Source organism: Atta cephalotes (assembly GCF_000143395.1).
Source record: "Atta cephalotes unplaced genomic scaffold scaffold00020, whole genome shotgun sequence".
NCBI classification, from domain to species: domain Eukaryota; kingdom Metazoa; phylum Arthropoda; class Insecta; order Hymenoptera; family Formicidae; genus Atta; species Atta cephalotes.
In genome coordinates, this window is record NW_012130084.1 from 1829946 (window position 1) to 1844446 (window position 14501).

The 14501-nt window shown below is 29.5% G+C and overlaps 1 protein-coding gene across 1 annotated transcript in view; it reads right to left on the bottom strand.

Annotated features, from left to right (window-relative positions):
- Positions 1-1911: 1911 nt before the first annotated feature.
- Positions 1912-14501, bottom strand: part of LOC105619257 (spondin-1) — a 40159-nt gene continuing 27569 nt past the window's right edge. The window contains exons 5-16 of the mRNA XM_012200781.1: positions 13370-13493; positions 13144-13274; positions 12410-12599; positions 11672-11843; positions 10222-10543; positions 7931-8129; positions 7468-7638; positions 4321-4443; positions 3965-4113; positions 3633-3711; positions 3385-3450; positions 1912-2090 (exon numbers count right to left, since the gene is read on the bottom strand). Of these exons, the coding sequence (XP_012056171.1) occupies positions 1912-2090; positions 3385-3450; positions 3633-3711; positions 3965-4113; positions 4321-4443; positions 7468-7638; positions 7931-8129; positions 10222-10543; positions 11672-11843; positions 12410-12599; positions 13144-13274; positions 13370-13493 (1905 nt within the window). The remainder of the gene's footprint in view (positions 2091-3384; positions 3451-3632; positions 3712-3964; positions 4114-4320; positions 4444-7467; positions 7639-7930; positions 8130-10221; positions 10544-11671; positions 11844-12409; positions 12600-13143; positions 13275-13369; positions 13494-14501) is intronic.

Below are 14501 nucleotides of genomic sequence, written 5' to 3' on the forward strand. Positions count from 1 at the left end.
TATATATACTATATATATATATATATATATATATATATATATATATATATAATGTGAATACACTTATAGTGATTATATTTATTTTTAATATATTATATTATAATGGATTTACAAAAGAATAACAGGTAAATAGCTTTTTTGTACCATATCTACGATATCATTATTGTCAATGAAGAAAATTCCATATTAATAAAACTTCCCGTTACGCGTCAAACAAACAACTTACTGTCTATCAAACTACTGATATGTCTACAGGTCTGTTTTTTATTCCTGCACTAGACTGCACACTGCACTAGAATCACTCTTTTTCTCTTTTTGCCAAATATCAAATATCTCACTTTGAGTCACAAAAATGTAAACTAGTTCAGTTACAAAAAACAGACTCAAAATCGCATTTTACAATAGTATTTTAAAATATCGTGGTTCTCAGTTTTTAACTGAAGCTGTTATATAAACTTTGGTCTTACAATGAGATCTGTAATGCGTGATAAATGCTACAAATATGACGATACGCGTATAAATAAATGTCATTACGAGTGATCTTCCTCGCATTTTACTACCCGCGCTAGAAAGGAGCAATACTTTCTTAACATTAATATTATTATGCCGCGGTTATATTCTGATTTTATCCTTTTGCTATCATTAGATAGATATCAAATGATTTGTCTTCGCCTTTCGCGAAAAACTACCATGATTATTCGATATTATTTTATTATAGGTATGGATAATTGTAAAAATTCTAACGTTTCCTCTTTTCTTTTAAACACAACTGTGTGACGTACTGGAATGCAAATCCATTTTGCCTTAACTTAATATCATGTTGGGAAAGAACCTTCACATATTACATCTTTAAGGTAAATAAAGTTATACGAAATATTAAGTAATTCAGCATTGGCACGACAAGTATCGCAAAACAATGTACAATTTCCCTGTGCGTAGTAAATTACACTGGAGGACAGAGAACATGAATGTAGAAACAATTCCAAAACTCTTTTTTTTTTTCACTACAGCTATTACAGAAAAACTTTACATGAACTTCTGTTCTCTACACTGAAAAAAATTACTAAATATTATTTTAATATATCTTAATACATATATCTTTGAATAGTACCAATAATAAGTAAACATTTAAACTTACAATAAATAAATATTTACTTAATAAAAAAAATGACAGTTAAATCAAATTAATGATTTTTTTGTATCGAATAAATGTATGTTTACATTTAGTAAAATTTACTTAGAATTATTTAAACAAATATTAAAAAATTTTTTTAATTTAATTTTTTTTCAATATATAGAAAATAATTAGCAAATCGTGCAATGCGTCTTAAGTACTATAGTTAAATGTTGGTTCAAATTGTAGTTTCTATATCACAAAATAAAGAATTTTTCTATTTTATACAATCATATTCAAATAATTCCTTTTCTGTTTTTTTGAAGTAATATTTACTTTTATTGATTTTGAATTAATGAAAATCTATATTTTTTGTTTTTTCTTAGAAAATTAAATTTAATATGTAAATCAAAGAAGATGATTGTATTTTAAAATAAACGTATATTAACTAAATTAACTTCAGAATCTAAAATATCTTTAACTTTGCAATCAAATGAAATATGTATTTTGTCATGTCATTCACTGTTTCCCTGATTTTTTATCTCGTAGACTCTATCTTCGCTATGAAAATGACGAACGTTCGTTCACATCCGTGAATATCCGATAAAGTTGTGTCGTCCAATGTTATTCTCTGATATAGCTTCGTTACCTGTATTTCTAAATACGTTTCGAGATTTCAACCGCGTGACATCTAAGAGGGAGGGTCACTCATAATCTAGTCATATAAATTCCAACGTTCGAAACAGAATGCACCGCTCGATTAACTAGCTACAAGATTGTGGAAACGTTACGCTCGTCTATTGTGGACAATCCATCTTGCGGCACTTCTTGAATTCCACCAAAGTTGGACAGAGTTTCGCCCAGGCTCCTCTTGGTTTCACCGTTATACTTCTGACTCTGCTTCGTAATCCCTCGTCGCAGGTCGCACTGCACTTTGACCACATTGACCACGGTGTCACTTTACAATTCACTGTAACTTTACGAACGAGATGATTAGAAACAAAACTTACGATCACTTTTCACTGAAAGAAAAATATAGCAACTATATTAAGTTTTATATATAGAAGTAGATATATTATAATTGAACAAAATTAACTCTTATCGAATCAGCTACAATTTGGTGTATCATCCATACAAACGGGGGCACTAGAATCCGTCCGTTTTTTTCACCTATTCAGAACGATTAAAAAAATCTTTACAAATTTATCAATATACTTTCAACTTTCTAGAATAAATATTGGCACTTCATTTTGGAAAATAATAATAAAATAATAAAATAAAATGTAGTATAATTTATAATTGCCGAAAGACTCAAAGAAACTTGCACGAACAGGAATCGCTCGGTCACTAGTGACCCCCTCTTGTATAGTAAGGGTGGTTAAATATATGTATATGTATAGTTGAATAAAAAGTTGACTAAAAAGTTTTACATATTACAATCCAGCATCAGTTTATATTGACTCATATTTTTTATTTATTTTGATTTCTCTGAACCCTTATTATTCGAGATAGATATTGTTGAATACAACTATTTTATAGTTGTATATTCATGCAATTATATAATTTATTCTATTAAGTAGTTTATTCTACTATATATAACTATATTCAATATTGGACTAATACTAAACTAGGGAACTATTATACTCAATACTTAATATAGTCTTGCTGTTTGTAGATACATAGTTGGTTAAAACTTTATTGCATCCAAAATAGAAAACGTTTCTAAACATTAATTGAAAATGTGAAACATTTTCAATATTCACAAATATATTTTGCTTTGAACTTAATCAATTTTCAATGTTGGACTTAGCGAAAATCGCTAGACCAGATTGAGTACAATTTTTTCTTATGTTAATTTTATTATTTTATATAATATTATAAACTTGTATAGTTATCTCTTTATATAATTGCCATTACTACTTTTTTTCTTTGAATTTTGTTAAAATATTTTATCAAGTATATATTAAACTCCCCAATCAGATCATGTATTCAATAAATTTGTTTCATCTAATTCGTTTGACGGACTCCTTCATGAATACGTTTTTATCGAAACGTCAATTTTATTTGCTGAAACAATTTTTCTTTGTACGGAGAAATTTAATTAATCGTTATGTACTCGTTAAATTTATAGTGTAAATTTAATATTTTTTTATATATTTATGTAAAGAAATAAAAATGGAAATTCTGATGAAATAAATTCCAAATTCACAGAATTCCGCGAATTTTATTTATCCATTTGAAGTGATATTTTAAAGCGACATAGGACTTACTCTCGTAATCGGTTCCGGTATTTTTGTCTCTATGAAATCGCTGACCTGTTCCATCACCCTGTAGAGCTATAAAATTTATTTCTTATTATATTAATCTTTAATAGAATTGATTAAAAAAAAAACAAAAATTCTTTTTTTATATGATAAAAGATATTTAAAAATTTAGCAATATATGAATACATTAAGCTTTCATAATCGTTTCAATAATTAAATTAATTTAGTGATAAATTAGATAAAATAATACTTACAACAAGGCGGAATCTTGTGGCATTTCTTTTTTCGAAGAATCTTCTTTGGACAACTTTTACCTCCATTCTCGGCTGGAATCTGTTCGCAAAAAAAAATCAATTTTAGATTTACGTTCATTCTTTTACAACGCAATACGTGAAATTATACATATATATATATATATATATATATATGTATAATTTCTTTGATTGGAGGATTTAATGGAGGAATAATAGTTATTGCTCTTTGGAGGAATAATAGTTATTGCTCTTTGAAACATTATTGTGTTTTTGTTCTGTATCATAAGTATCGAAAAATTTTAATAAATACATGAATAAATTTCTAATAATACCACAATTGTTCTGGTGCTCATAGTGTATCCACGACAGTTATCACAACGAGTCCATTTACTCCATTCGGTAACCTGACAGTCCACTTTGCTATTTTCATTTGATTCCATTATCTGACTGCTCGCTTGAATGCCTTTAAAGTTCTCCTTTTCTGTAAAGATGCGCAAGATGATCGTCAGCGAAGCAGAAATTTCTATGCATTGCATTTCTCGGCTAATGGTTTTTAAATTCGTATTGTCCGTAAGAATAGAATATACGTATTGTGTGAATATATGTGTATATAATGGATTTCTATTATAAATATTGATTTGATATTAACGAGAATGATTAATTTTTGTATAAAGCAATTAATTATCACCGTATTGCGCTCTCTTCGCTTTCGTGCTGCGTTGCTCCTGAACGGGAATGTGATAGCTGAGGACACTACTAAGAGACACCTTCAAGTTTTTCATAATTGTCGACATATTGCCCCTCAATTCTCCTGAATTCGTTAGTAAGCGTGTGCAAGGTATAACACAAATTGATTATTCATGAAAAGATAATTTACTGATAATGCGGAAGTCAGAAGCGTTATATATGATGCAGATTAAGAATTCATCAGACGAAAAAGTATAATTTTTGAAAACCTTAATGGAGTAAAATAAAGGATTATGCTCAGTTTTATAGGAGAATTTGAGTTGGATGAACAACTTTAAGAGCCTAAAATTTTAAGATATCAAAAGAGAATCAAAAATTTCAACTTAGGAGATAATTAATTCCAACTTAGGAGAAGTTTTCCTGGGTGCTAGAACTATCCAAAGTTTGCTATTATGACCATGTACCATTAGTTTTATCCAATTTCTCTGTGTCCAGGGCATCTCTCCAGTGACGGCGGATTGTACCAAAGACATTGAAGTAATATCTAAAATGTATTTGATACAGTGTATTAATCTGGTTGACAGTTATCTGGGATATGCTCAACATTTTGACGAAGACATTCATATGCCAGCAAGAAGAGTTAATATTTTTTTATTTAGAGTTCTGATGAGGAAGAGAAATAAGGTTCATATATTGGCCACATTTCAATCAGGCAATTAAAGCCTTTTGTTTTATACTTTGAGTGTTTCTCTCTCTCCTCTTTATCGATTAAATTATAATCACTTATAACTATTTATTTGGGGTTCAAAAAAGATTTTAGTTGTCTTCGTCAAGATTGGACATATTCCAGATACTAGATTTGAGAAATTGAATAAAATCAGTCCTACACACTAGTACACAATACATAATAGCGAACTTTGAACAGTTGTAGCACTCAAGGGACTCATTTTATAAAGTTGTGCTTATGAAACTTTTTAATCCTTTTTTTATGCTTTATAATCCTAGCTAGGTCTCAATGCTGTTCAGCTGAGGCCCAAACTGGGCATAATCCTTTAAATAATAATCTAATTTATTATAATCCTATTATGACTTTTTTTCATGTATTAGTAATAATTAATATTTTTTTGCATATTAATATCTATTAATATATCAATAAATCTTTAGTATTTTCTAATATAGAATATTAAAATTTTAAGATTAATTTATCAGAAAGAAATTAACATGCATATAACAAGCAGGAATAATAGAGATTGCAGAGAGATTGCAGTCCATTTAATACTACAAATGTTTCTAAATATTTAATTGACCAATCAGAAGAAACAACTTTACTAATGGACCAATCGGAGACTGTTTCAGAGATGCATTTGCATCAAGTGAAGACTGTAGTCATAGTTAGCCATAGTAAATCTGAGAGAGCGAAAGAATTGTTGTCGTAGATATCATAATTGCACAGTGAGATAGATTGTCGAAAAAATGAACTTTCTAATTTTGATAAAGTAAATATACAGCACACATACAGCAGACATAAATATTGTACGTTTACTTTATCAAAATTAGAAAGTTCCAATTGGTGGACGTATTCTCAACGTTTTAGATTTTAGAATTTTTGGTCAAGTATTTGCTTGTTGGCAACAATAATAACTTGAAAAGTTGCATAAGGTCTGTAATAAATATATATATAAAAAAAGCATTTATACATCGCCAATCAATCATATCATTCGAGTTTTTGTACTTTCTCTAACGGAAATATACAAATCATAAAAATAATAGATACTATTGATTCCGACAGTATAATAAATATTATATGGACGGGGGCAACTTATTACTTTTTTCTTATTGTTATGTCGCTATTGTTACGTATTTTATGATGTTCCACCTAAAATCAATCAATTTATCATGCTAATGTGTCTGTTTCTTAAGATATGTTTTATTGTAGATGTGCCACTTTTTTGCCACTTTTTGGATTTGTTATCAAATATCACTTATGAACGCACAAGTGCGAGAATATTAATTTTAAAAGCGCTTAAGGGGATAAGTTACTAAAAAGTTGTAAAAATTCAAAGTTCGATTATATATACTTGTAATCAGAAGTTATACATATAAGGTCTGTTTCTTATTGCTGCACTCTGAACCGGTGCAATAAGTTAAAATGAAACAAACAAATATTTGTTTCACTTTAACTTATTGCACTGTGTGTACTAATTTAGAAAGTGCAGCAATAAAAAGCAGACTTATATATAATACGTTATTTTAGTCGCTAAGCGTAATTCTGAGGACTGTATTACAAAATTCAAGTGGCGGATCCAATGTGACAGACCAAAATGTTAAAAGTAATTGGATTTAATACATTGAAAAAAAAAACGATTGTTTAACAAAAATGTATTTGAATATGATGAAAGAAATATTTAGTTTTAGGAAAGTTGAACAAATGAAAGTTGAACAAAGATAAAAGATATTCGGAATTGACGGAGTTTTGGAACGCATCTTAGGCATGCAGATGCATAAATGATATTGCTCTGCCATTTTGCAATTTTGAATACAAATTCATGTTCAGCAAAACGAAGAACTTAAAAACACAAGTCGATGTTAACATACGACTACTTTTTGGGTTTTGGTCTGTTATTTTAGATCTGGTCTATATTAGTCCTGCCATTTTAAATTTTCAAAATTTAAAATATGATTCGAAATTAGCGGCCTCTCGATGGATATACTTATAGTGATTCTTTAATATGATTGTTCTTGCCTTTAGTTTTTATTTGCTGGACTTAACTGTAGAAATCAATCATATTAAAGAATCAATCTAAGCGTTAATTGATTAGTTTTCTCTGTTGAACGCAGTCAATACAAATTTTACCGGAATCGGAGTACTTTTAGCATTTTTGTTCGCCATTTTGAATTCACCATTTCAAATTTTCAAAATTCGAGATCAGATTCGAAATGAGCAACCTCGAAAATACCCTAATATCATGTTCCATTGCAATTGGAATACTTCAGGAATTTTTACTTTTTCAGAAATCTATATTTCACTGTGAATTAATACAAAATTTTATTAGCATATACATGCGTGCGGAGATCTCATAATTAACAACTTTATCATGATGCTTCATTACAAAACAAGTGAATATGGCGTGCAATCTGATTAACTTACTTTGAAAATTCTTGCAAACTTTGTAACAATCCTGCTCGTTTGGGAAATTGTTTCGATTACCGCCGCATCCAGTGTAAAAGAAATAATGACAGCGGCCCATCTGTTTGTCGAAGTAGGTTCGTAATTCGTTGCCATGACAATTTCCCTTCTGCAGAGGTTCGCTACAAATCTCTAATTATAAATCTCTAATTAGTATTTTGTTGTTATAGTTATACAGATAATACAAAAGACGCGCAGTTATAGTAATGAAGATAAAATGCGTGGCTAAAATAATGACTAATTATTGGTAAAAATTTTATTAGTAAAAATATATGACGGAGATACATTTTTATACCGATTATTTTTAGTACATGTTATTTATACCTAAAGTGCAACGAATCAAATATCATTCGAATTTTTCGCATTGTCGACTCTTTCTTGTTTCATACTGTAAAATTAGAAAAATTGACAGTTAGCACTTTACCTTCTGCCTCTTTTGTCGTGTAATTACAGCTCGAAATTTCGGCTATGCACGGCAGCATTTGCATCTTGCACTTCTCATCATCCTTATCCGATTGCTCTGAATACAATAATTGCCTGGATCTCATCTTGATGCCAGGTCCACAACTAGCAGTGCACAGCGACCATGTGGACCATTCTGTATAGCGATCGTCAGGACAAGTCTACAGCCAAGAATAAAAACTCGATCAACATAAAAAAGGACAATTTATAGAGAAAGTTGTAGAAGCGAACTTTTTTCTTTTCTGCCAAGCATTTGTGATAAATTTGAAAAATCTTTCAAATGAGCATTTCCATTGCATAAAGCTTTTTTTCTAACTGAAAGTTATTTAGCCATGCGCTATATTGAAAATGTATATTAATTGTAATACCCGTATCAGACTAGAGATTGAGATCGAGATCGAGATTGAATTTCCAATCAGAACCAATCAGAAGAAAGGAAATATCAAGTTTAGTGAACTTTGTTTTAATTGGTCAAATTCAATTTCAATCTCAATCTCTAGTCTGATATGAATATTAGAAAGTATGACAAAGAAGTTTGCTCTTCTAAATGAGTATTAAAAAAGATTTTGAAAAATATAAGTTTTTTTACTCTTGCGTTTAATATGAATTTTTGTTAATCATGGAGTTTACTTATTGCCAAAATAATTTAATGATACTTGATCATATCATTCTTTACACGATGATTATGCATGTAAAATATTGTAAATATAAGTGTATGATAATGGCGGTTAATAATTATTTTATCAAATTATTAGGTTAAAATTCTCTATTCGTTGCAGTTGTGATATCACAAGCTATCGCAATATTTAAAGAGTTGTCTTGTCACGTAAAACTTTAAATTTTTAGAATTTTTTCTTTTAATTTCACGTCTTAAGAATAACATATCTCGATATCTATAGAAAATTCTAATCAGGTATTGTTTGATGATGAAGAAACTAAAAATTTTGAAAGATTTTTACCTAATATAATGAAGACAAAAAGTTTTAGCTGTTAAGACAATGTTTTTCAAATTCGTAAAAGTTGCTTGTTTTTTTTTTATCGTTCTCAGCGAACAAATCTTATTAAGCATAAATTTAAATATGTCGTTTTCTTGATGGCAAGAATAAACCGCGTTAAAAAGAAAAACAAGCCACTGTATCTTTGATAGTAAAGCTGTCGTGATATAGCAAGGGAATTTAAAAGCACTCGGAAATGTATCTGTAGTAATATTTAATAAAGAGAAGAAAAAAATTAATTCTTCATGGTATTTGGATCCTTCAATGTGCTTTTGATCTTCAGGTTTATATTTATTGCTTCTTGCGTGCTCTAATGGCAGTCTATAAAAAGAATATATTAAATTTTTCGTACGCCGAGGTGCTAGATTTCCCTTGCTGATATCGCGTGACTTACGTGAGGGTGCCAGTGCCATGGATGGATCTACGAGAAATGGTATACAGATATCGATTACTCGTGCGAAGCTATCGCCGCTGGCTGTCTGGTGATTTAATACTTAGCAAAGCTGCTGGATTCGTTGTAATAAATATCAAGCGGATCGTTTATTCTGTTTATGTGAGAGATACGAAGTCCGCTTGATATAAAGTACATCAATAGTTAGTCATATATGATCGAACCTTTTGACGAACTTAATTTTTCAAAGGACTAAGTTGATCGAATGTGTTTTTACTTGTTTGAATATAAAATTCGAAAACCGGAAAATAAATATCAATTCACGGACTAAATGTTACTTGAAAATCAGATTCGATTTTATCAAAATAAAATAAAATAAACAAAGCGACTCGCATGTGAAAAAAAAATCTAAGGAAAATTAATAAATCAAAATAAAAATATTTGACAAATTTAATTGAAATTAAAATTTAATTAAAAATAAATTAAGCAGATTAAAAAAGCTTTGCTTCTTAATCCTCCGAGGATGAAATAAGAGAATTATTTATTTTGATTAATTCTTTATCGAGATCTCAACAAAATAATATATTAATATAAAATTCGAGAATGTTTAATATAGAAAATTAAAAAATCTCAATAATTATGGTTCTTGATAAAACTTTTGCTGAAGAAAAGTCAGTATCGGATTTATCATAGAATTTGAATATCGTTTTTTTTCTTTTCTATAAAGTAAACCTTAGCAATCGTAGTAAACAATAGTAAGTTTATCAATTGTAATTTAATACATTTTCGGACTTCGCGAATCAGCTTCGTTGGAAATCTCGTTTCCATTTGATCGTTTAGTTTCGATATCTCTAAACGTTCTCATACCTGCAACCATTCCTGTCCGTTCCCGTCCGCCATCTCACCGGTATAATCCTCGTCTTCATCATCGTTGTCCAAATGATTCAATCGTTGCCTTACCTCCTCCGTGTCTTCGCCATCGCAAGGTTGATTTTCGCAATTGATGGATTGCTGGAGTTGCGGCCCATTCGCCGCGGCTCTGCACTGCTTTCGATATTTCTTCTGCCGGAAATTTCTAGATCGGATCTTGATACCGTCGCTACAGCTTGATGAGCATGCACTCCACGCACTCCATTGGGTTAACTCGCACTTTTCGCTCTCCAATAGTCCATCGTCACGACCGTTAACGCTGGTAAATTATAAATGCAATTATTTCACAATACAACTCAAGCAGTGTAACAATTGTGATGATAACGTCAAAGTGGTGTTAAAATAAATCATTAATTGAAATAAATCATTACTGAGTCACTTTCAGTAATCATTTCGGAATTTTAATGTTATATCCCTGATGAAAGTTTTTCTTAGAATTTTTCATATAATTTTTCAAAATTTTTATATAAAGTTCTTTAAGATTTCTGAATAATTTTATACATATACTTTTTAGAAAATTTTTTTAAACAAATTTTTTTGAACAAATTGAAACACATTTCAAAAGTGCCGAAAACGATTACACACTTTCCTGGAGAAATCTTAATCCAAAAGAGTGAAAATACTATCTATTATTATGAAAATACTGTATTATTAAAAAGAGTGAAAATATTTGCTCTTTTAAATAAGAATAATAAATTTTCATTCTTTTCTGGAGTGAGATTTAAGTACTTCAAAGGAAAGAAATCTCATTTTTTTAAAAAAAATGAGATTTTTTCCTTTAGAGTAAATCAAGAAAATGAAATCTTACTTAAAAAAAAAAAGAATGAAAATCTGCCGCTCTTATTCAAGAGTGTAAATATTTTTACTAGTGGCAATATTTTGATTCTTTTGTAATGAGATTTCATTCCAAGCAATTTAAAAAACACATCGATCTCTTCTAGAATTCTTTATATGCGTGAATTATGAAATATTTTAAGATTACTATAAGATTTTTCTTCCTATTTCTGATGAAATTTTATAAAATCTAAGAAATTTAAGATATTTTTTCAGAAATTAATAATATAGAATGAGAAATTAAAAAGTTTTAGAACATTTTTAAAAAATTTAGAAAATTTTAGAAAAATTAAAAAAAATTTTGTTTTAAATTTTAGAAAAAGTTTAGAAAATTTTAGAAAAACTTTTTTGCTCATCATAATATCTTTGAATCAAACAACTTTCTTAATAAAAAGAAAAATAAAACACGAGAGAGAAAGAGAGAGAGAGAGAGAGAGAGGGATTCATTAGTAAATAAAGAAATTTGTAATAATAAGTAAATAAAAAATAAAAAATTTTGAGAAATTTTATAAATTAATTTTTATCAAACGAGATTAAAAAAAGATGTCATTACCAATACGGATTTTGTGTATTGTAGCAGGCTCTTCGATCTGTGAGAGACGTGCTGCATTTGTTCGCAATAGCCGCAGCTTCGTTGCGAAAATGACGTTGTCTCAGCTTGGTGCCTTTGCCGCAGGTGACCGAACATTCGCTCCACTCGCCCCAAGAAGACAGTTTACAGGCTTCTACGTACAAAAAAACATCGATTATCTTTTTAGATGTTTCACATAAAAACTGTATGTCTAAAGTTCATAATGAATGCACTTAAAACAAGAATTACGTTATACAATTAGTAATGACGTAATTTACGTATTACACATTTATCATGCAATCTATAGAAAGAATAGAAAGCAAATGATATGTTGCGAAGCGAAAAATAGTTTCACAAATTACGCAAAAAATAAACAGACGTTTATCTAGACTTATTCCGTTTTAAAATAGTTCTTGCATGAACAATTTAGGGAATAATTATGCGGATCTGCACGTGACGTGGAAATTCATGATAAATGTTAATCGGTCAACTTCGCGGAAACTCGTTCACGAGTTTTAGTGTTTTAGAACTGGTGTTTAATTCTGCATTTTTTCTCCTCGGTGAGATATAAATTTTTTACATCGTCGAGAAAACTGCAGGTCAGACATTAATGCGCTACTTTAAAATTTCCAAGTGATACAATTAACTATCATAAATTTTCCACAAGCACATTTCTTAAATTATATTTTCTATTTTATTTTTTATTCGTATGCACTGTACCTGTATCAGTTAGTGTATCATCCAAATTATCGCAGGTCTTCTCGTATAATCTCTGCCTGTTGAGATAAAGCTTCGCGAGAGGTTTCATGTCTAGACCAGACGAATCGTAAAAAGGTGATCTCGAATCATTCGGATACGTTGATGTGATACGATGAATCGGAATCTGTGGATCCGTCGGCGAATCGGGCGACTAATAATAATTAATGAGGAAAATAAATATTACTTTACGAAATTATAAATATTTGTTATAAGATATCTTTCTTGTAATTTTATTTCTCTTCAAATTTTTTTCCAGCTAATATTTTTATCCGATCTTAACATAATAACGAATAGACCTGCTGTTACAAGAAATGTATAATTTATAAATTCTCGCTGTTAACGCATGGAGAAAGATTTTTCGCGAGAAAAATAAGAAAAGATAGAAGAAGGAAAATTCTCACTCGGAAAAATGCCGAGGGAGCAACAACGTCAGCAATTCTTGTTGCGTACTACGAGGATAAAATTAAGGTATTCTCTCTCAAGAAGGGTTATTATGATCCCTCCACGCTGACAATTGACAAGTATCTCTTTTTTTTTAGTAGGGCCTTCAGCCCACTAAGTGAAGTACAAATCAACGTGCTTATCTTGATGCGAGCTCTTCGGAAATTTTAAATCAATTTTTCCTTATAAAATATGCTAAAACATCCATCATAAATTATAAGAAATTGAAAATAAAAGTTATCTGTTTACTTTACCACGTATGTAATTCCGTCGTCAGTGCCAGCATCGTAAGGATAGAGATTTAATTGCTTATGCTCTATCCAGGAACAATTAGACAGACAAAGTTCGAGTCCTGAAACGCCAACAAACCAATCTGGCGATGGATCTGCGGAAAAATTAAAATCGCACGGTAAGCGAAAAATTATTACTCTACAATTTTTAATACGAATTTAATATCTCCTTTGTAAAAATTAGCCTTACCAATCATAGAAACTAAAGACATTAAATGATGTTTTCTGTCAACTCGAAACACAGCAAAGGTCTTGCCAGTGACATTCGGATAACTTATGCCTCTTGCTTTTATTATAGTTCTTATTTGTTCACTCTGTAAACAAATAATAAACTCAAGCAAATGCTGTAATTTATATGTATCTATGTTTTTGTCATAAATATTTTTATGATAAAAGCATATATTTCCTAATAAACAGATTTACAAAAAAATATTTTTTTGAGTTTCCGAAGTTCTTGAAGCTTTAAAAAAAATAACACAATCCCTAACTTTCAAAATTAATTCTTTCTAATTAATTATAATGTCAATGATGGAAATAATTAGAGTTTGAAAGTCAGTTTGGAAATCAGTGGAAAGTCAATGTAAAAGTACGCACTTAATTAGCTTTTGGCTGTCGGCGCAACTATAACCCATATACCAAGGGATAAGATTACGACCATTCTACAATTGCATAAGCATAGTTGTAATTGTGCGAATTAACCAATCGCAATCGAATATTTTCCTTATATTTGATTATGATTGGTTAATTCTCATAACTACAATTTATAACTACACTTATGCAATTGTAGAATGGATTTTAGATCGCAGCAGCTGTAACTCATACAGAATGTGCGTTTTTGGTTAGCCAATCTGTATGTAAAAGATAGTTGTGATCATTGCAGCGATAAAAGAAATATATTCATTTTTCAACAATAAGGAATAGAAGTAATGGTCCTAACGGTCAAAGCTAGATCTTTAATACTTAAATAATTCAATCAAAAGAATTATTATGTATATATTATATATGTACATATATATCATATTTGTAAGCATTCGAACTGCACGCTGAATTGATTTTTCGGACTTATAAACGCAATTAAACTACTGTAATAATATTACAGTAGTTTAATTAACAACAAATTAAATTAATAAGACAAACTATTTTAATAATTTGATGCTCAATCTATTAAAAAGATGTTAATATACTGCAAATACACACACACATTTATTGTCGAAAAATATTATCTCGACCGGAAGATATCAAATATGGTATATATATATATATATATATATATGACAAATATGGTATATATATATATATATATATATATATATATATATATA